At 42.8% G+C, this 23,393-nt stretch overlaps 1 protein-coding gene and 2 long non-coding RNA genes across 8 annotated transcripts in view; 1 reads left to right on the forward strand and 2 right to left on the reverse strand.

Annotated features, from left to right (window-relative positions):
- MGLL (monoglyceride lipase) overlaps positions 1 to 23,393 on the reverse strand; it is an 82,930-nt gene that overhangs the window by 51,578 nt on the left and 7,959 nt on the right. For 5 of the 6 annotated variants that reach the window (XM_037904064.2, XM_037904068.2, XM_007059975.4 and 2 more), the window contains exon 3: positions 8,113 to 8,219. The exons of the other annotated variant lie outside the window; for it this stretch is intronic. In XM_037904064.2, coding sequence (XP_037759992.1) covers positions 8,113 to 8,219 — 107 coding nt within the window. The remainder of the gene's footprint in view (positions 1 to 8,112; positions 8,220 to 23,393) is intronic. 6 annotated transcript variants of the gene reach the window in all.
- On the reverse strand, positions 3,339 to 4,196 carry LOC122466522. Its single transcript, XR_006292119.1, has 2 exons — positions 3,694 to 4,196; positions 3,339 to 3,387 (listed from the first exon to the last, which is right to left on the reverse strand). It is a non-coding gene; the product is annotated as an uncharacterized LOC122466522 (long non-coding RNA).
- On the forward strand, positions 6,343 to 9,249 carry LOC122466521. The gene is made up of 2 exons (XR_006292118.1): positions 6,343 to 7,190; positions 8,040 to 9,249. It is a non-coding gene; the product is annotated as an uncharacterized LOC122466521 (long non-coding RNA).

A 23,393-nucleotide genomic window follows, 5' to 3' on the forward strand; every position in this document is an offset into this window, starting at 1 on the left:
ATGCCTTTGCCACACACTCACGAAGTGGTGTTGGCATTTTAAATATAAAATTAAATTCTACTCCATTATAAGGGATGTAGAGGGTCCACTTCATCTACCAGTGAGGTACAGCCACCTCAGGGGTGAACCATGGTAACTATCAGTGCACAATACCACTCAGCAATTTAAAGGAGGAAGCAAGAAAGAATGCAGTGTCCAATCAAAAGTCTGGACTCAAGAGAAAAGGCTTGTCAGGCTCATGGTAAGTTTGGGTCATCTAGCAGAATAAATCGTATTTTCCATATAACATAAGGGAGCTCTGTTTGAATGTTCTGTACTTTCTTAGCGAGACAAGGTGGGTGAGGTAATATCTTTTATTGGACCAACTTCTGTTGGTGAGAGAGACAAGCCATCACGGCTACAACTAAACTGTCTTTCTTATCAAGTTGCCCCTTCTGTTCAGCAACACAGTACTACAGACCCAGTTCCCCACTTACCTGAGCTGCTGGAGATAGGCATGACAGGTTTCATTCTGACTGGAGCTTATCAGCTGTAAGCAACTGGCTTCCAAAATCATCTGTGGTTAATTTAACGTTTTTTTTTTCCAATTTTGTCAGCTGCTGCTACTATGTCCTGAGAAAAGGATGTCCTTATACCTCCGACATGATCAATTCTCTACTTTAAAGTCAGACTTTTAAAATTAATATTAAAATACAGTAGAACCTCAGCATTACGAACAACTTGGGAATGGGCGTTGTTCGTAACTCAGATATATTCGTAGCGCTGAATAAAACGTTTTGGTTCTTTCAAAAGTTTACAGCTGAACGTTGACTTAATTCAGCTTTGAAACTTTACTATGCAGAAGAAAAATGCTGCTTTTAACCATCTTAATGTAAACAAAACAAGCACAGAAACAGTTTCCTTACCTTGTCAAATCTTTTTTTTTTAAACTTTCCCTTTATTTTTTTAGTAGTTTACATTTAATATAGTACTGTACTGTATTTGCCTTTTTTTTTTTTTTTTTGGTCTCTGCTGCAGCCTGATTGCATATTTCAGGTTCCAAATGAGGTGGGTGGTAGACTGGTCAGTTCGTAACTCTGGTGTTCATAACTCTGAGGTTCTACTGGAATCAAAATCAGTTAGAGACAACTCCTCACCCTCCCACCATCCTCATTCACTTGACTAGACCCAGAGCTTCCACACAGGCCGGGGAGGGAGGAATCCAATAATCAGCATCAGCGGAGCTGCTCTAGGGGTCCACTTGCTCTTGCAGTTTCAAGAACTGCTTATTGGGGATTCTACATAGCACTTGAAACCCTACTGGGTGGGAGGGACCATGGGTGGAGGTGCTGGTTTTGCCACATGCTAGGCAAGATGTGTGCCTGAGAGTTTTTCAGCCAAGCTCTAGGGGTATCAGAGCTTTGATAAACTTTCCCAGCTTGAGTTCCCATAAGTGAGAGTTGGCAAATGGCAGGGGATTTTGGTCTACATTATTACCGAGGGGCCCTTTGTCTCTAGCTCTCCAAACCAGAAATGGCATTAGCTATTGTAATATCTAGTCTAGAGCCATGCGATAATAATGCTTTGCACGTTTACCTTTCGTCCCATGATTTCTAAGTGCTTTACGTATGTTAAATATCACCCACAATCCCCCGCAGTGAGACAGGTCAGTATTGTTATCTTAATCTTACAGATGGAGAAAGTGAGGCTCAAGGAAGTTACACTTGCACTGTGAATCAGTGGCTGAACTGGAATGAAACCAGGGATGACTACCTATCCTATGCCCCAGCCAGTAGACAACATTGCCTCCCTCTCAAGAGTGCAGCAATGTTTCTGGCTGTCTTTCCTTTACTTACAAGGAGGGGGATGGATAAGATGCAGTGGTGAATTCCAGGGATTGCTGCATGGCTCCTATATAATAAATAACATGGCTAGAGATTTAAAATATTATCAAAGAGCTTTTGCAGCTGAGGTAATATTCCGATTACCATTGCTCTGATCAGGGGCTTTCTACGCTGTAGTTCTTATAGCTATAAGAACTACGATTTACATTTATGGCTTCATAAATCCATCCTGCCTTGATCCCGGGGGCTGGACTAATAACCCATTAGCAGCCCCTTTCAACCCAAATGATCCAGTGATCATAAAATATTTAGAGACAGGTCAAGCCTAGGTAATTTGAAGAATAAAGATTATTTCTCCCTGCAGGGACTGTACTGCAAAGTCTAACCTGAAGCTCTGAAGACTTTTCCCTTACTGGACTGAGCAGACAGCAACTCAAAGTAAGAGAGTAAGGAGAAAATGACCCAGCCATAGACCCTATCTGACAAAGGAGAATGAGTTCTGTGACTCTGGAGAATTGGAGACCTTCCAGAATCAAATCATTAGTAAAGTTATTAAAGGAAAGATACCAGGGTGTGAAATTAACTTCACCCGTATATAGCTAGACTGTTTACAGATGGAATGCATGGAGATAGCCGGGAAATGCAAGCCAAGATCAGGACACAAGTTCTGCAGTCCTTTGATGCCACTTGTTCATGGTGTTAAGACCACTTGATTTGCATAATTGGAGACCTTGTCCCCCCTCTCGGCCCACCACCAATGTTGCCCTCCATGGTGTGCTGTCGAGAATCAAATCACTGGGCACAAGGAATCCTAACAGTTCTGGGCACAAGCTGTTCCCAGCTGGGATCACAAAGACATTTCCCCCCAAGCAATGTCCAAGTAACATTCTGGAGTTCACACAGCCTCCCATAAAAAAATCTTATAGTAGTTACTGTCAGAGGGAATATGGGACTGTGCCTCATGGCAATTTAAGTTCCTGCTGCAGAGAAGCCAATATTGTTTTTATTCTACCGAGCAGTCTTTGAGTCACAGAAATCAGAGACAGAATAGACCATTAGGACTCACTGAGCTCACCCACAACCATAGCAAGATTGTTCCTTGCAGAACATTACAGAGTGCTTTGTCCAAACCAACTTAAACTCCTGCCAAGGCTTCCACCATCCCCCTGTGGGACTATACTGGAGTCTGATTGACCTTATTATTAGGGAATGTTGCTAGCCAGACATTTTCCTTTCCTTTTATTACATGAGCTGGTGCTTCTCACATGCAGAACCACCCTAATCCTTGCTCTTATTAATGCTGACACTCAATCATTTACCCCCACCCCCAGCCTGTACATATTTAGTCCTTTTAACCTTTGCTTATAGCTTTCCTTATAGATCAATCCTTCCCAGTGCTATGAATAAATAGAAGACTTCTGTTCTCACCAACAATGGTCTTTTAACAGTTGCAAGAACAAAATAGCGACCCTGCTAAAAAATCCCAAACATTTGATGCATTTTTAAATCTGTAGCTCCAGCTGGTTTCTTCTTTTTAAAGTAAGGGTTTTATCGAGTATGGAATCTGGTGAGAAAATGAATGGAAAGCATAAGCATTAGTGGATCTCTGTCTGAGGGGACTTCCAACTGACCACGAAAGCAAACCACATACAAAGTAGCAGCAGGGTACTTCAGTTAGGAACACCTAAATAATCTATATAAGCTACAAGAGCACCATCTTTCCCTTCATTCTGATCTGACTTTACAGATCATTTAGAGCATGAAATTCACCTGGTGGTCCTCTAAGTTTCAAAGCAGGGTGAAAGACTGGGAGGTGTCTACACATTCTGTGCCTCAGAAAGGGTAGACTTTATGGGAGCTCTGAACATACCTGCACAGATGAGATGCGCTGAGGGACTTCATACTGGCACTGTGCTTAAGCAAACTAAGTGGCTAGGAACCTCCCCATAGTGGGGATGGGAAAAGGGGTCAGATTATTTCATCCTTCCCCCGCAATGACAGCCACTTATGTTACACTCATAAGGAGCACTAGCAAGTCCATGTAAAAGGGAAAAAATATTGCAACATGTCCTGCAAAGGGATAAGAGAGAGGTAAATACAAGATTCTGATTGCTATCTACAAAAATCTAAATACCTTAGTAACTGCTATTAGTTGATACCCACCTATAAAAGTGAAATAGTGGTCCTTTTAGGCTCTGGTCATGTAACGCAATCAAAGTAAATATAAAACTCACCACAACAGACAAAACAGGAGAGGGTCTACAATGGACAAATTGGAGCGAGTCCAGCGAAGGGCAACAAAATGATTAGAGGTCTGGAACACATGATTTATGAGGAGAGGCTGAGGGAACTGGGATTGTTTAGTCTATGGAAGAGAAGAATGAGGGGGGATTTGATAGCTGCTTTTAACTACCTGAAAGGTGGATCCAAAGAGGATGGATCTAGACTATTCTCAGTGACAGCAGATGACAGGACAAGGAATAATGGTCTCAAGTTGCAGTGGGGGAGATTTAGGTTGGATATTAGGAAAAACTTTTTCACCAGGAGGGTGGTGAAACACTGGAATGCATTACCTAGGGAGGTGGTGGAATCCCCTTCCTTAGAAGTTTTTAAGGTCAGGCTTGACAAAGCCCTGTCTGGGATGATTTAGTTGGGGATTGGTCCTGCTCTGGGCAGGGGGCTGGACTAGATGACCTACAGAGGTCCCTTCCAACTCTGATATTCTATGATTCTAATGAGGGTGGATGGAACACTTCAAACTTTAATAAATGAAAGCACTTTGCATGTGAAAATGAAGCCAGGTTCTCTATCCCTCATTTTCATTTTCTTTGGCTCTTAGCTTCATAGATCCCCATCCTAAGACATCCTAACTAAAGGATGTGTCCAAAACAGGTAGCAATCTCCCCAATCCACAGAAAACATAACATCACCAGAACTTGGCTGAATCTCCAACATAAATTTGTTGCTGATGAGTGATTCCTCAGTGTGTCCCCAATAAATCAAAGACCTTCCAGAGCAACCAATGTAAACATGTTCTCTTTTTTTTTACTATCATCAGAGCTTCACAAAAAGATAGGTTTCCTCTTTTTAAATTAAACTGACGGCAACACAGAAAACATTCAGTACTTGGAAAATAACTTCATGAAGTGAGAGGGAAGGTTGAGAGTACAAATCAGTAATGTAAGGGTTAAAAACCTTACAAGAATGTTGAAGTTATTAAAAAACAAAAACAACAATTATAAAAAAAAACCCCCAAACCCAGCCACTATGAATTCAGGAAATTCAGAATTGAGGTTAAATTTCAAAGAAACCCAAATGTTATGAACATCTAGAAATGCATAGCAAGGTCATCCAAACAACCTTAACACTGCCCCATGTTGCGATGCCCTGAGTGAACCCAGGAACTTTGCCATAACATTTTCCATCCATAACAAACAGGTTTATCACATAAAGGACCACAAAAGCCAGACACTGGAGACAATGGAGAAAATCTTTCTATATTACAAAGGAACTCTTCGTTTTTTCCTCTGCCAGATGCTCTCATGGTTTATCATGGGCTCAGCACAAAACAAAGTAATGTTTGACTGACTATTTTGGGAGATGTAATGGAGAATTAAGCATTCTTGTGGCATTAAGTTATCATCAGTTTGGGAAAATTTCCAATAAGGGAAATTTTTGCCATTTAAGGCAGTCTGTTACTGTGTTTGGAAACTTCTATTGGACATGTTTCAGAGTAGCAGCCGTGTTAGTCTGTATCCGCAAAAAGAAAAGGAGTACTTGTGGCACCTTAGAGACTAACAAATTTATTTCGCTCATGAAAGCTTATGCTCTAATAAATTTGTTAGTCTCTAAGGTGCCACAAGTCCTCCTTTTCTTTCTATTGGAGAGTATGCCCAAATAATATAACCTGATTCAGAACAGTTTCTTGCAGTGTTGTTGTAGCCATATTAAAGAGACAGGGTGGGTGAGGTAATATCTTTTATTGGTGATATTAACTTCTGTAGGTGAAAGAGACAAGCTTTTGAGCTACACAGAGCTCTTCTGAAGGAAAAGGAAAAACAAAGAGTTCCTTTGTAATATAGAAAGGTTTTCTACATTGTCTCCAGTATCTGACTTTTGTGGTCCTTTATGTGACAAACCTGTTTGTTATGGATGGAAAATGTTATGGCAAAGTTTCTGGGTTTACTTTTCTGAAAAGCTCGGTGTGGCTCGAAAGCTTGTCTCTTTCACCAACAAAATTTGGCCTCTCTCAGAACAGTTAGTGAGCTGAGTATCTTTACCAGTTGCAAAGTCAATAATGATGCTCTAATTTGGATCCTGCTATTCAAAGAAGGTAAGAAAAGGAACGAAAGGAATTGTTCTCTGTTCATAAAAGAATATTTGCCGTTCTCTAGCCTAAAAGATATTCAAGGCGACACAGAGTGAATACGCTTCTCTTTATATAGTGCAATAACTCCTGACAGGTACCTTTGCTTTCAAAGCTCCTTTTCTGTCTCGAGATGTGGTATTCTCTCCCTATTAAATTTACACTATAAAGTGCTGTGTCTTGTTGCTGTTTCCATTTCCAACCCATTTATTATTATTTTTTAAATCTGCTACTTCAATCTTGTTAAAAGTTTTCTTGTGAGGAGCATAAGGAACTAAAGCAAAAAAGCAACAACACCTCCACAGTCCAGAGTGCCCAGATCTTCACAGCTCTGGCATTCAAACAAATCGCTTAGGTGTGTGCTAAAATTCTGCATAGCTCCTGTGTGGAATAACAACAGAAATCTGGGTGGCTACAGAGGCAGCCTGGCATACAATAGGACGTCTGCTCAACACACTATATGATCTTTCTCATCAACTTTATGCCACATGAGAAAAAGAAACACTTTCCACCTGGATAACTACATACATAAAGCCTGACTAGCCTCACTTATACAGGTGTAAATCAAAAGGAAGTCTATTGAAATGAATGGCGTTACAGTGGTGTTAAAATTCCATAAGTGAAAGGAGAAACAGGCCCATACTGTCTGCAAAGACTTTTCTGTCCTGGCCAACTGCCTGTTTGCCTGTTGTTAAAGCCAACCCTGTATGTGGTGTTTCATTCACTCTTCATACAATCACAGCTTTGTAAAAATATGACAATTAACTTGACTACCAGACTATCTCTATCCTAAGGAAACCTAGGGCCGATTTCTGCTCTGAGACACCAGTACTGAAACTCAATGGGAGTCTCAAGTGCATATCTAAAACGAGAATGGGGATGTTGCGTCTCACTGAGGTTTTGCCATTGTTCCTGAAGACCAGATGGGCCTCTGCTGGATCTCAAATTCCCTAAACTCTGAAGTGTTCAGATTGGTGAGACACCTCAGGCTAAATTCAGAGGTAAAGTGTACAGTGATGTAATTTACATGTCAATAAGTGTGTGTCAGAGGGGCCGGGGACTACAAGCCAAATTATGGTCTTGATTTCAGTCAAGAAAAGCCAAAGATACCTAGCAGTATCTACACTGTGAATGCTTCACAGCTCTGAGTGACGTAGCTAGGACAACCTAAACGTTAGGTGCAGACCAGGCCCAAGTTACATCAGCATAGATTCATACCACTTCTACCACCCACCTCTGAATTTGGCCTCACCGCTCATCCACTGCCCTGATCAATCCCATTTATTTATTTTGCTAGTTTGTATAGCATCTATCACAGAGGCAGCTCTATGCAATGATAAAAACAAAACAAAGGCTTAAAGGGGCAGGAGAGTGGCAAGCTGTGAGTGCAGGAAAAGGCAGGAGGGGACTGCTGCAGGACAAGGAAGCAAATCATTTAAAATACCGTTGGACTGTCCCAGTTCATGGGGATTGCTAAGAGGTCACTCTGACCCTTTGTCTGTTTGTGTCCTGAGGGAAGGCCTTCAGGTTCAGTGAGAGTGACACTGCCATTTCAGCATCAACTTGGGGTAATTCAGGACAGCAGTTATGGTGACCCTAGGAGGGAGAGGCAAAAATCCCCACCACAACCAGAGACAAGGCGCAACAGTGACAATCTCATAAGGAGAGGGTAAAAATAGTGTAAATGGTGGCTCCATAAGGACAAGGCTGAGAAAACCCAAGGAACCTGCGTGGCCATTTGGTAGATAGGCTAGATTAGACAGGCAGTACTACATGATGCATTAATCAGTCCATTTCCTTTTATGCTGGTCTATAATAAATTTATTTTCTTTTTTCTTCCTGCTGAACAGTTTTAACTCCATTTACCTCGCTTACAGCCCTGATCTGCTATACGTCACATGCTATTTCTTTTATCATACTCACCATGGTCATGAGCAAATACAAACAAGTTAAGTCCTGTCAGCATCTGGGCTAAGTCATCATAGCGGCCGCAGTGTTCCCCAGCACCATGAGCGATAAACACAAGGGCCCTAAATGGAACATCAAGGTATAATGCATTAACTTGGAAATCAGCCTAGAAAGGCACCAGAGCTGTGGGTAAAAATAGCATCATCATTTTATCAACAAGCACCTCAGACATCAACAAATTCAAGCCAGGTAAATGTGGGGCCCGAGTGGCATTTAACTGATGGTACCATGATGAGGAAGGGAGCAGATTGTCCATAAAGACCTAGGAGCACAGGAGAAGAAATAACATCACATGAACCTCGAACAGAGGGCTTGATGGTGGCAGGCCTTTGGTTATATGTGAACCAGCTGCACACTGGATGGATGTATTGTACTTTTCCACCTGGCTCAGCGCGAGGCTGCCACAATGGGAAGCTACAGGTCAATATTGTAGGTGGGTCTCTGTAACTCTCCTTTATCAGGCTAATTACATTCTGGACTGGACTTTGCTCCTATGGAAATCAATGGAAGTGTTGCGATTGACTTCAGTGGAATCAAGGTTAGGACCTCTCTCTGTAGTTTCACCCAGATATATTATTATACACTTTCTGACTTAAATTGTTTTTCTGACTTACATTGCTGCACACAATGTTAAATGGTTACAGGATTTCAACAAAAATATGAACGCAAACCAGAACCCAGGATCTGAGTTGAAGTTTGGGGAATGCTGGACTTGATCCCAATATCAATGTTTTTACCCATTTTCAATCCAGAAATAGCTGCACTACAGAGATGAGTGAAGTGATTCCTAAACAGTTACAGCAACCTTAGGCTCACAGAGCGTAAACCACTCTCGGATCCTGCTGTGTGAAAGGTGCTATACAAATGCTCCTCACTAAGGACTCACATTTTACAAATTTCTTACATGTTCAGAGGAATATCATCAAATAATGAAAATAATGGTTTGAGTTTGGAGAAATTTTCCTGTGTCTTTACTGGACAGTATTTATAAAGAATGTTGATTTTGTTGTAAAAATAATTATGGCCGAGTGAAACTCCAGAAGTTTGCTCTGATTGGTAGATCTTTTTTCACCCCTATTAAATTTTAGTATCTCAAATCTGAGGTGTTCATTTAAAGGTGTAATCTGTTGTCAGAACACCTGTAACCACACTAGAGACCAGAGACCGCTACTTCAAGTTTTTCACTACTGTATATTTAAAAAAATCCTAAAATGAACTAATAATAAATGGTAACAACAATTTACATTTAGTGAAATCTTCAACCCTATTTTCACAAGGATTTTTGATACAGCTGTAAAGGATGTATTCACACAAAGAAACTGCTTTGATCTTAGTTATATTTAAACTTAGAGACAATGCTAGATGCTGTAGTAATCACTGCCCCATCTCTTTGATTAACACTGATTTGCAAAATAATTGCTAATGCTAGACAACTTGACAGACCATCCATTCGAACTAGACAGGCTTCACGAAGCAAAGAGTAGATTCTCTAACAGCTATCTATATAAGGTTACCCTGACATTTCATTAATGCTAATCAGTAACAAGAAGACCAGGAAATGTAGCATCCCTAGCCCTGGGTGTTAGAGAGCATTTGATAGGCCACACTAGGTGTTCCAAAATGACCTGTCATACAGTAGTAATGCCTTGAGTTAACATTTCCCTTAGAAAAGGCTAAGAGATCTTAAGCCTTCAGAACAAGGGGTGTGGGGTGGGAGAGAATTCTGAAGCAAACTCAAGATGACTAATGCACATTCTTTAGATCCTGCTTGCTTTGCTTGTCTACAAGTCGAACACCAAACCAAAGTAAGGGAATAAAAAGGAGAATTTTTTGCCGGTCTATATCTGGCATTTCCAAGGTGTCCCTCACCATGGTCTCCAGGCACAACAAGTAGTTTCTCAGATGACAAGTCATTTAAAATACCAATAACATACCAGGTGACCTTCATGGTATGCAATTTCTGGTGAAGTGAGCAAGCCGGTAAAGTGAGAGCCTTGTAGGGAGACATTAATTGCTACTTTATCTTGCAATTACACTAGAGGCTAAATTTTGCTCTCATTCATACCCATGCCGCCTCACTGACTTAGAACGAGATCAGCTAAAGTGCTGAGCACCTTACTGAAATATGTGGAAATTGAGGGAGTTCAATGTTTCACAAAATTAAGGGTATAGGGCCCGATCCTGCAGCCTTTACTCACAAGTAATTCTTAGTCCCAAATGACTGCAACGGAACTAGGATATAGCAGTTCCGGAATTGGATCCTTAAATGTCATATGGCAGGGACCTTGTCTTTTATTTGTCTGCAAAGCATCATGGATAAAATTCTCAAATGCACCTGAGGGTATGTCTACACAGCAGATAAACAGCCATGGCTAGCCTGTGTCAGCTGACTCAGGTTCACAGGGCTCGGGCTGTGGGGCTGTAAAACTGTGGTGTAGATGTTCGGATGCAGGCTGGAGCATGGGCTCTGGAATCACCGTGGACTCCCTCCAATCATAATGCTTGTGAAAAGGAAGAAATACAATACAGCAAATAGGAAACTCTTTTCAATTTTTATCTTAACGTTCCTTTTTTGGTGTCATTTAAAGTTAATACAGATACACTGCAGGCTTTAGCACTTTGTAGGACTGCGGTGTCTATGGACTTGGCAAGCAACAACTGCAGGGTTGGCCTCACAGGAAATTGGTCTTAGAATGTACCTTCATCTCCAATTGTAATTCTGCTGGCAAGATCATTTGGAAGTGACATGGCTGGGGTAGAAGCCAGTGCTCACAGCTTGAAATGCTTTTCTGAAGACTGAGTTATGCCTGAACCATGTTAATTTCATAGGCTCCATGAACTCAGCCAGAGGAATCTTTGTGGTGCTTTGGATGCTTCAAATGACTCTGGATGTGGGATCTGTAGTTGCTAAACTTTGTGACTAAACATCATTTTGGACTCAGTTCAGCAAGATACCCAACCTGATGCCAAACTGTAAGCATGGATGTAGTCCAATGAAATCAATGAGATGACACGTGCTTAAGTGCCTTGATGAATAAGGTTCGTAATGCATGGTAGTGGTAAGATTATGCCATTACTCAGAGAAAGCTGGTACATGTTTGGTAAAGAATTTTTTAAAATATATAAATTAATGTTTATTTGGCATATTTTTGTAGCCATCACAGCAAAAGTAGGTCTCAGCTCTCAACGCTTTGAACACTTGTATACTTACCATTATAATTACACATCCTGTAATATGTTATTTCTTACTTTTAGCCAGCAATTTAAATTATGCTGGTCTCAAGTCTAGGATACTATGATCCCTGTGCCAAAGGAGAGCAGTTTGCAGGGAACGTATTCAGTCCTGGATCAGTGCCAAGGAAACTGCTTTACTTGAGAGACTGGCATTGTTTTAAGGGGTTGGTGTCTTGTGATCCCTACCCTCCACCAAGGCTAGAAACAAATGTTTCATACCATTAGAAAATTGGGATTCAAGTCCAGTTGGGCCATGAGATATACTTTCTTGTATTATTTTATTTATCAAGATAGAGACCACTACAATATTAACTAGAATGGCGTCGGGGGGGGGGGCAGCACGAGGGAGAACAAGACTGTAAGCAGAATGATGTGATTGTAAGATCTGTTATCTTGTGACCAGACAGGGCTAAAGACACTTTAGTGGGACCGGTATGCATTCTTTTAGGACCAGAAAATGTCTCCAAGCCCTGAAACTACACTTGTAACATTCTACATACATGAGCAGTTTCTCTTTCATAGGACTACACATGAGTAAGTGTTTGCAGATCTAATATCTTACTGGATCCCAAGATTGCAACAATTCCTTCATCTACATAGTGTTGGGATGAGATTTTTACAGCAGACATGACCGCCAGAGTAGAATAACATTGGTAGGTTATTCAGCGATACCAGAAAGTGTTGTTGTTATAAATGAATAGAGCTGAGACAGAATTGCACAGCACAGATAGATTTCCATACAAAAGGCTCCACCGGAATCCATCTAGAGCCAGCATGAAATAATGCAGAGAAACAGCTTGGAATGTATGATTTATCGGATCTTTTGAAAATGTGAAACATCAATGGGAATAGCTCACAACTGATCTGCTAAAAAATGCAAAGAGCTGAAGCAAACGGTGGAAGGATTCTCTGGACACTGCGACTGAATGAGTAGAGTGATTCCATGCAGATCTCTGAAATTTAACATTTTAATAACAGATATTTCGTTTAAAGGCTATTATCTTTTAGGAGACACTGGGCTTAAGTCTGAGGTGAATTACGTGGCGTTGTAAAGTAAAATTCCTAGGCCTAATCTTCCCTTCCCATCCCATTCCAGGGTAAACCCAGAAGAAGGGATCACAAGGATCCTGTCGCAAAGTCTTCCCCAACTCCCCCTTCCTCCATTTCCCCACCAAGGTGGTGGGATCTGCCCCAGCAGAACCGACTGCAAGGTCTGCTGCCCCAAACCTGGCAGACTGATGGGCACTTTGGAAACGCAGACAGGCTAGACAGAATTTTAAAAGACTTTGTGCTTGAGATACCTCTCACACCAGTTTTATGCTGTTGTAATTCCACTGATTGCAATGGGGTTAGTCCTTAGCTTCACTGGAATAATGAATCAGGGATCCTAAATCTAAATACACAAATGCAGGCTCAGGTCACACACGATTGAGAAGTGTGTTAACATAAACGCTTTGTACCAGGACTACTAACCCATCCCCCCCCCACCCACCCCCATCAGGATCTGGTAATTTATGAACCAGACTGGATTCAGTTTTGTACTGGGTTTTACTCTTTGCTCTGCTACAGACTTGTTATGTGACCCTGGGCAGGTCAATTCACCTCTTTGTGCCTCAGCCTCCCTCTCCCAAGGTGTAAAATGGGGATTGCGTACTTGCCTATCTCCTGGGAGTGCTATAAGGATTAATGCATTGAGATCTGTAGAGCACTCTGAGAGCCTCAGATGGAAGATGCTATAGATATATTGTGATGGACTGGACTAGGCCTAAAGGTCCCCGCGGGAGGCCTCAGGGTTCTGCCATCCCAAAAAGGAAGAGTGGGAGAGGTCCTCCAAGTGTCCTAGAGTGGTTGGGAGGAAGAAACCAATCACAGGGGCTACTAGAATGGCCAATCAGGGGCCAGGAGGGCTATATAAAAGGAGCTGCAGAACAGAGCAGCAGTTAGTTGCTTTTTGGAGCTGGAAGAGAAAGAACGGTGTTCCTGGCTGGAAGAACAAAAGGACCAAAGACAGTCTGCTGGCAGGGACTGGGGGAGCGAGAGAGCTCCTGGTTGGCTGCTAGGACTGAGCCAAAGACAGTTTGCTAGCAGGGACTGGGGGAGCAATAAAGGAGCTCCTAGCTGGCTGCTGGGACTAAGTAGGGACTGAGCCCGGGGAGGGCCACAGGATGATAGTGTCTCCAAGGAGGAAGCCATGGCGATATGGCCCCATACCAGGGTTGGGACTACTTAAAGACTGAGCCCAGGGAGGGCTAGAGAGACATCACCAGAGGGGTACTGAGATAGGCCCTGGTGGACAGTATACCCCAGAAGGGGTCTGTTCTGGTTCTTATGCAGATAGCATGTGTGACTCAGCCAGAGGACTCAGTCGCTGAAAAAAACCACCTGAGAACCAAAAGGGGGAACCAGAACTGAAAGAATGCAGACAAATCCAACCAGAGGGGGTGCTCATTAGAGGTGGGTGCTGACCTTGTTACGTATGTACAAAGTGTAAAAGATAGGCCCAACCTGCAAAATCCAGCTCTGGATCTGAACTTCCCCAGAGACCTGTCACTAGTACTAACATGTAGGTGGAAATTTTCAAAAGTGCCTAAGGGATTGAGACACATAAGTCCCACTGACAGGCAATATAATAAGCAACTTTCTATCACGCGTATGCCACATTAATTTTCACTTAAAATGAAGTTGTTATGGATGAAAGATAGCTGCATGGCCACAATGCCATGGAAAAGGATTAATGTGCGCACTAGCTAATAGCTGTCACATGCAATGGGTAAGAGCTAGAGTTGCCAGAAGGTTACTGACCCAACCTCTCCTTCTTCGTCTTCTAAGAGGCCTGTACCCAGCCTTGAAGGGTTTCTGAAAGGACAGAACTTGCAGTTCAGTGGGTCAGCTTTATGAGTGGTTCATTCTTAAAATCAAAATGCAATGGGTGCCAGCTGAGTAGATGCCCAGGAAGTAGTAAGAATAGTGCAATGAAAGAGGCTGAGTTTTCAGGGCATGAGAAAGCTACATTTAAAGGGCCAGAAGCTGTATGCCAAGAAATCACTAATATTTAAGGCATTTTGTTTTTTTGCCAATCAAATTCAATATTGAAACCTGTTGATTTAATAACCAGACACAAAGCTTTGCTGTTTAAAAGTGTGGTTCTGTTCTGAGAAGTGACTGTAAAAATGACCCTTTCTTACTCAGCCAATCTGCTGCCAGGGCGTATTCAGCGCCATTTCTACTGGCTCTTCCGACTAAATAAGTTTTTACTACTTTTTGCTCCTGTTAGCCCATAGTTCTGCAAAGCCAACACAGCTATGAGTGAGGGAGCTGCTCAGGCAGGAACCAAGCAAGGTTAATTAAGAGAGAGGCTCTGCTTGCCCACTCCCAACCCCACTCAGTGCAGGATTGTGTCAAGTCCTACTATATATTCAAGGCGAGAAGGGACCATTTTGATCATCCAGTCTGACTTCCTCTAGAAAACGGGTCATATAATTATACCAAGTGATTCCTGCATCAAGCCCAGAACTTCTGGTTGAGCTAAAGCATACCCGACACGTCCCTAGGCACAGCATCTTCATTGCCCCCCTGCCTACAACTGACCTTCGTGTCGCATACAGTTTTAGAGAGGTAAGGAGCCCCAGAACGCCAGTGCCTGTAGGCACGTGCCTACTGTGCCTAATTGGAAATCCGGCCCCGGACGTGCTGTGGTCATTTATTCAGTTCTTACTCAGGCAAGCTGTCCCATTGAGTTCTGAGCAAGTAAGAATTTCAGGCTTTTGTCCCCTGTGAACTTCAAAAGTGTCTGTATCTATTTTTTTATAAAGCAGGACTGCACAATTCCCACCCAGTGGCAACGGTTTGAAGTAGAACATATAAATGTAATTCACTATAATACTTGGACCAAACTGTACAGTTTGTAACTAGGCAACTTCTATCATAATGTGCAAAAAGAACGCTTGATTATTTCCTGCATAGGCTCAGTTATCCATCCTCCCATTTATCCTTCCAATCCAACTTAGTCGGCAGTCCTTGCTGGCTACAGAAATCTTCATCTGTTATCTTCAAGCAAGGTGGATAATTTACTTTTTATAACCTTTAGATTTCCAAGGTAATACAAATCCCCATGTATCCAATTCCTTCTGGACTGATTTCAAAGAGGCAGGAGGGAAAGGTCTTGGAATCTCATATGTTTTGGAGACGGAACTTGAAGGACTGATTTATTTCTTAAGTGTAAGGCAGTTATGTATTTTTAAAATACCTAGAGCTTAAGCACAGTGATTTCAAATGAGTAATTCTTTCTCAGCATATTCCAGAACTGCATGTCAGCCCTGGTCATCTATGAAAAGAATCTTTGCAGTGAAAGGGTATTTTACAAGCTGTGTCAAAAGCAATATTAGGAACTGATCCATTGGGAAATTAGTAATGTCATCAGCAAAGCATGTGCCAAAGTTCTGAGTATGTTCCAATTAATTGAGTACTCCATGTTTGTCACAAACCAGAGGTAGGAGGAGAATGTTGAGTGTAAACAGTTAAATGTGACATTTTATAATCCTGTTAAGTCAGTGATTACTGGAACATGTGCTTTATGGGCTGAGTCATTTTCCATGCTTTGGGTATACAAAAGCTTGTATTACTGGCACATTAGACATTACAGTAGTCCATCTACAGCTGATTTACAGTAACAAAAGTTTACATACTTTCGCCTACTGCAACGTACATCCAGCTCGGCATTATTCCTTGGTCACAGCTATCTACCTAGCTAAGTCTCTAGCTACAGCAGACTTGTTCCCTTAAACATTTCCACCATTGCTAACACCACTTCAGCTTTACCTGTGGTCACAATGGTAGAAACACTAAATAAACAAGGAGCCAGTTTCCACTGGCATTTTAAGCACTGGTTTTGTAGATTGGGTTAGCCACAGTGAGTAAAACACCAGCAGCTGAATGGTGCACTGTCCACATTAGAGCTCCACTGGTACAACTAAAGCTAGTGATAGCAATGATGGAGAAACAGCCCAGTGCAGACAACCCCTGAGTTGCAATTACTTAGGGCACATGCAAGCAAAGCTAAAGGCACGTTGGATGCATTTACTGCAGTATGGCTTTAAATAGAAAGGGAAATCAATACTCATTTACAGTATCTGGCAATCACTGAACCAAAACATACATGCACAGCTACAGCAAAGCAGAAATAACAACACTTATTGGAATGGCAAGCTGTTATTCTGCTGAGGGAATGCTGTGTCTTCTGTGCATTCTTTCATTAGCAACTGAGAAATACTGCCCATCTTGGCACATTTTAAAAACTGTAACAATGTCAGAAGCAAACAATCAAAATACTACGATCGTTAACTCAATGGCTGCTGGACTCTACTCAGCATTCCTTTTGGACTACCAGCAAACCAAGATGTCATAGTTAATATGTGGGATAGCACAGGGGAGTGTGCCTCACTCCGGGTTTGGAAGAGCCAAAGGATTGCCATTTCCGCCTCCAATGGTGTCGAACTGTCCAAGCCATGCCTGGCAAGGAGCACACTTTTCTCTGTCTGAAAATGATTTGGGGCTGGCAAGATGTTATGAAGTCTTAATGTTGCATTTCAATGTGATGCTGTTTTTATAGGACATCACTACTCTTTGTGCTATGACTCTCCTTCCTGATGTAACAACGAGTTTGTATCCCAAAGTGGTGATGCAAACTCCAAAAGGTGGGAAGCAGTAAAAGCAGAAACTGCAGTTTTTAAACAAATAAACATTCCCTAACCACTGCAGCAAGAACCTGAAGATGAAACTGGAGATAAACAAAAGTGAAACTCTTCATTGATTTCCATTGCCCTGTCTGGGAGAATGCAACCAGTAAACAACTAACATAAATAATAACAGCTAGCTCCCATATGGTGCTTTTCATCCACAGAACTCTCAGTGCTTTACAAAAGAGGCAAGTCTGTTATTCCCATTTCAAAGCTGGATAAACTGAAGTACAAGAAGTGAAATGCCTTGCCCATGGTCACACAGCAGAGCAGTGGCAGAGCTGGAAATAAAATCTAGAGATGAAATCCTGGCCCCACTAAAGTCAATGGGAGTGTTGCTGTTGGCTTCAATGGCACCAGGATTTCACTCTAGGTCATCTGAGTTCCAGTCCAATGCCTTGTCCACTGGGCCACAGCGAATGGCAAAATGTATTTTTATACGTCTTTCTGTTTTGATAACCTACAGTGGTGTTAGTAACGTAAAAAGGGAAATGTACTTGTTTACAATAGAAGGTATTTTTAAGTTTATGGTGTCCCTTGCTAAAATCCCTTATAGTCAGCCTGAAGGATAGTTTAAATGTTGACCTACGGAATATCCCTTTAATGAAATGAGATTATAAAGGAAGCTCATAATAATACAGTGTTTTAATATTCCAAATATTATAAAATAGCTTTCGTGTCAGATTAAAAAAAAGGACAGCTTCACTACTAAGTCAGCTAGATGTTATCTCTAGAGGAGCTTAATTACTTACTGCTTCCTCATCACTTCTCACTCCTTCAGCCCAGCAAATTAAGGCACCACAGATCTGTGGAGTTTGACAGGTGAGTTTGAAACCTCACTGTAGTGGCATTGAATAACAAAGGTAAAAATGTTAAAAAAGACCCATCTGTATAGCTGCAGAAAACTGACAGACACCGCAAATTAAATCTTCTTTCTATTCTCAGATAGGACAGTCTTTTCCATCCACGTAGCCTCAAGCCTGAACAGGAAAGAGGGAGATAATACACAATAGCCTCTTGTTCAGCTCAGGTCAGTGAGTTTCCTGAAAAGAGAATACTACTCTTTCTTCCTTGTAAACTGTGTTGTTTGTTTACTGTACCTTCTCTTTATTTATCTGGCTGGTACAATCTATACACAATAATAGAGTACTCAATTACTATATTGATTTATTCCTTATGAGTGTCTGAAGTCCTTAAAATTCTGTCGACCTTCTTGTTCTTCTTCCCTTATCTGATCACTACCTGGGCAACTTATTCCTAGGCTTCGTCTACAGTACCAACTTATGTCGGTATAACTGTGTTGCTCAGGGTTAGGAATTTCCACACCCCATGAGCAATGCAGTTATACCGACCTAACTTCTGGTGTAGACAGCTCGACGGGAGGGCTTCTCCCGTCATTTTGATAGCTACCACCTTCTGGGGAGGTGAATTAACTTTGCTGACAGGAGAAGCTCTCCCATTGACATAGACAGCATCTTCACTAAGCGCTACAGCGGTGCAGCTGCACTGCTGCAAATGTAGACAGGCCCCTAGTTGAAAGGTAGAGTACACACCTTGAATCACTGGGCAGCCTTCAAGAATGTCCCCAGGACATCAGGAACAAGACACCTTCAGAGAATGCTGAGTAATATTTTTCCCTTCTTCTACAAAACCTTCATAGAATCATAGAATATCAGAGTTGGATGGGACCTCAGGAGGTCATCTAGTCCAACCCCCTGCTCAAAGCAGGACCAATCCCCAACTAAATCATCCCAGCCAGGGCTTTGTCAAGCCTGACCTTAAAAACCTCTAAGGAAGGAGATTCCACCACCTCCCTAGGTAACGCATTCTAGTGCTTCACCACCCTCCTCGTGAAAAAGTTTTTCCTAATATCCAACCTAAACCTTCCCCACTACAACTTGAGACCATTACTCCTTGTTCTGTCGTCTGGTACCACTGAGAACAGTCTAGATCCATCCTCTTTGGAACCCCCTTTCAGGTAGCTGAAAGCAGCTATCAAATCCCCCTCATTCTTCTCTTCTGCAGACTAAATAATCCCAGTTCCCGCAGCCTCTCCTCATAAATCATGTGCTCCAGCCCCCTAATCATTTTTGTTGCCCTCCGCTGGACTCCTTCCAATTTTTCCACATCCTTCTTGTAGTGTGGGGCCCAAAACTGGACACAATACTCCAGATGAGGCCTCACCAATGCCGAATAGAGGGGAACGATCACGTCCCTCAATCTGCTGGCACTGCTCCTACTTATACAGCCCAAAATGCCGTTAGCCTTCTTGGCAACAATTAGCCCCAATATCAAACACTGTGTTAAGACATAGCCAATCACTGTTTTGACTGCATTATTTGTATGTTGACTGTTTTGTCTTTTCAGCTTCTGAGGCTTTTGTCCTTCATCATCTTTTTTATGGTAGTGTCCAGAGACCCCAGTCACTATGCTAGTTGTTGTACAAATATGTATGAAGACAAGTCCCTGCTTGAAGAGCTAAAAACCTGATTCCCCAGACTTACATTAAGTAAGGAGTCTCTTTGGTTTCAGTGGGAGTACTCGTGCCGTATGGGACTACTTGGTCGAGAAGGGTCATAATACAATAAATGTTATTTTTGTGAGCAATACCAGCAACTTCTAACAATAATAATAACAGTTCCATTGATTTCACTGGGATGCCCTGCACCAGTAAGGGAGTGCAGGATCAGGTGCTAAGGGACTGGGTGGTCGCACAGTAAGGCCCGCTGTAGAGCAGTTTTTGTACCATTATAACTGTGTCACTTGGGAGTGTGTGATTTTTTTACTGATATAGTTATATCAGTACAAGCCCGAATGTGGATGCAGTTATCCTGGTATAAAGGTGCCTTATTACCTTTCCTGTACAGGAATAAGCTATAATAGTATAAGCACATTTATACTGGTGTAACTGTGTCCACAGTGGGGGCGGGGTGGGGGTGGGGGATTGTGCCATTTGCATATGGTATAGTTAAAGCACTGCAACTTTAGCGTGTAGATAAGGCTTACGGCTATGTTCTACATGGCAAAAAAAAAATGCAGTCTTAAATTGGATTAGCTAACCCATGCTAAAATAGCAGTGAAGACACAGCAATTTGGCTATGCAGCTTGAGATCAACCCCAGGCTGCTATAAGCTTAAGCTTGAACTCAGGCCGATAACCCCAGTAACCATGTCTTCACTACTAGTTCAGCCCAAGTTAAGAACACACCTTTTTTTTTTTTTTGGCAGTGTAGACATACCCTCAGAGTCAAAGCCTACTCCCACACTAGTAATCCCTGTAATGTGAAATGCACTATTTGCATGAGTGTGGGGAGAAAGATTTAACCTAAGTCAGTGACAGAACCAGGAACAGAACTCAAGTCTCCTGAATCCATGTCCTGCAAATCAACTACACAATCATCCCTCTTCCCTTCTCATCCTTCCTCCCCTATCAATCTTCACATGGCTGGGGAGCACGAGTCCAAGAATGTGTCAGGCTGGAGGCACCTGGATAGCTCAGATAATTCTGCTGTCATTTCAATTGCCTAAGGGCCAGCTTGGAATCCCATATCTATGGGATTCATTATGGGGCGCTCCTAAAAGCAACTCCTGCTCTCATACAGGTATCCACAGTGGTACACTGCTTTCATTTTGCATTCAAGAGTGTTGCACACCTGGGCTCAGAAACTGACCCTACTGGTGCAGGTGTCCCAAAGACACAGGCAGGATAATAATAGCTGCTATTCATGAAGCAGCTTGTTTGCCTTTTTTCTTGGGTTCCACTGCAAAACAAAGACAGATTTGTTTATGTGGAATATTCTTGTGGTAACTGGTAAAAAATCATCCTACTAATGAAGGCTGTTGGAAACATCTACAGCAAGAACAGAAGCAGCCCTTCTGGCTGTCAAAGGGTCCCTCATATTTGAAGCTGGTTTGTTATTTTCCCTTGGAAATGAAAAAAGAAAAAATAACCATAAAAGGATGTTCCATTTCCAGTTAAGATAATTCATCACGGTGCAAAGAAAGCATTAGCACTAAGGAGAAACATAAATGATTGCAATATAGAAGAGGGAAGCATTTAGAAATGCAGGCAACAACACACTATAGTACATAGTGACAGGTTTCAGAGTAGCAGCCGTGTTAGTCTGTATTCGCAAAAAAGAAAAGGAGGACTTGTGGCACCTTAGAGACTAACCAATTTATTTGAGCATAAGCTTTCGTTGGAATGCATCCGATGAAATGAGCTGTAGCTCACGAAAGCTTATGCTTAAATAAATTGGCTAGTCTCTAAGGTGCCACAAGTACTCCTTTTCTTTTTATAGTACATAAAGCGCTGAGTATTGATTTGACAGTGTTAATCTTTAAGCAAAAATATGTTACTTCCTCTATGTGCTGCATATGATGTATGACTGGTTTTCAGCTGTTTTTCATTTGTGGGCCCATACAAATTTCAAATGGAGGCGTGGACCTCATTGGAAATCTTTGCTATAGTCTGTAGAACCCCAGGGGTCCGCAGACCACAGGCTGAAAACCACTGATGTACAGTAAAGTGAGCTTAGTTCATCTCAGGTGCAACTGTATTGACATCCGTCAGCTTACACCAGGGATGAATTTGGCCCTCACATACTTCAGCTTAGTAAAGTTTCTCCCACTCCATCTGTAGAAACAAAACCCTTCCCCAAAGTGAATGGCGGGAATTAGCTTCTTTGAAAAGTGACCAGTTTGGACGTCTTTAGCAGTCAGGCCACCACCTCCTTTAAGAAGCAAAGAACAAAACAAAGGTGCCTAGTTGGTTTTTACCTGACTTCTAAGAACAAACTCTGCCACTGTAAAAATGAGGAATCTGTTTGTACATGAGGCCCCTTAGGTTTTTCTCCCAGATGTGGGAGACCCTGGCCATGCCTAGTTAGCTACACTGAGTGGCTTATATTGAGGCCCTGCTTTTTAGTCTTAGCAAGGGGGACCCCGCCCTTTGCGGGCCTTCTTATGTCCCTTCCAGTGGGGAATCAAAAGGAAAATAAATATTCCAACACACCAGAGAATAACTTCTTCCTCAAAGGGGAAAAGGTCAGCAGTACCTTCTGACTTCAGAACTGTCTGCGTAGCAGTTTTCTAGGAGCCCTTCTGGCCAGGTAGGTGAATCCGGCTCCCTGTCACAGACTGTACCCTGGGAGTTTGCGGCATTCCCTGTAGGGCTCTGGGTGGCAATCTCCTGGATCGGAGCTCCCCCTGTGGCTTCAGGTGTCGCTCCACCCATTGCCTGCTCAGGGAGATCTCTCCCCAGCCTAGATGACTGCAGTCTCCTCCTTTTTAAAGATCTGCTCCCTACTGTAAGTGATTGACAGGGCTGGAGAGGCAGGACTACTGCCCCCGCAACCCCCCAGCCTTTCTGGCGCCTGCCTCATTAGCATGGTGAGGCACCCTGTCACATACCCTCCCCCCAAAAACGACACAGGTGTGTTGCCTTCTGGGGTGGGTTTGACTTCCTTGTGCATTGTAGCGTCCGTGCTCCGAGAAAAGAAACTGGCATTACTAGAGCTTTGCCTGGCTGACGAGGCACCTGGAACTGGTACGGCTGTAGAGGTTCCAATGCATGATTCTCATGATTCTTCCTTCGAGAAGTCTGGGTTGAAGAGCACGGGATCATGACACAACGTCTCTTTCAACATTTTAAAGGTTGCATCACAATTTTCTGACACCTGCACTTTCTGTGGTTTCTTGTCTCGTCATGGATGTATGTGGGGCTGCAATGGTGGCAAAATTAGGGACAAAGCATCTGGCGTATCCAGCCAACCCTGAAAATTGTCTAACTTGCTTTTTAGGTGTGGGTATTGAGTAGTTGGTCAAAGCCTGCACCCTGTCCACAAGTGTGTGTGCCTCCCACCATACAGCCCAGGTACCTGGTTATTTTATTTCCAGATTTGCTCTTAACCGGATTAGTGATCAGGCAATCTGCAGTGCTGGAGTAACATGGTGGAGGTCTGGGCTACATATGACTACATCGTCCAAATAAGCTGCAGCTTACCGCCAGGGCCGTCCCTACCTATTTTGGTGCCCTACACAGCCCCCCGGGGTTCCCCCCTCCCCCCCCCAGCCTGGGAGCCAGGGGAGCGGAACAGCCTGGGCCAGGTCACTCAACTTCCCACAGGAAGTGGCCAGCCCCATACCCCACGGGAGGCCTGGGGCCCTACACAGCCCCACTAGCTCCCGCCCGCGGAGGCCTGGGGCTCCAGGCTGCTCTGCTCCCCTGGCTCCCAGGCTGGGGGGGAAGGGGGAACCGCCCCCCAGC

This window comes from Chelonia mydas, chromosome 7, assembly GCF_015237465.2.
Source record: "Chelonia mydas isolate rCheMyd1 chromosome 7, rCheMyd1.pri.v2, whole genome shotgun sequence".
In the NCBI taxonomy this organism is placed as follows: Eukaryota; Metazoa; Chordata; order Testudines; family Cheloniidae; genus Chelonia; species Chelonia mydas.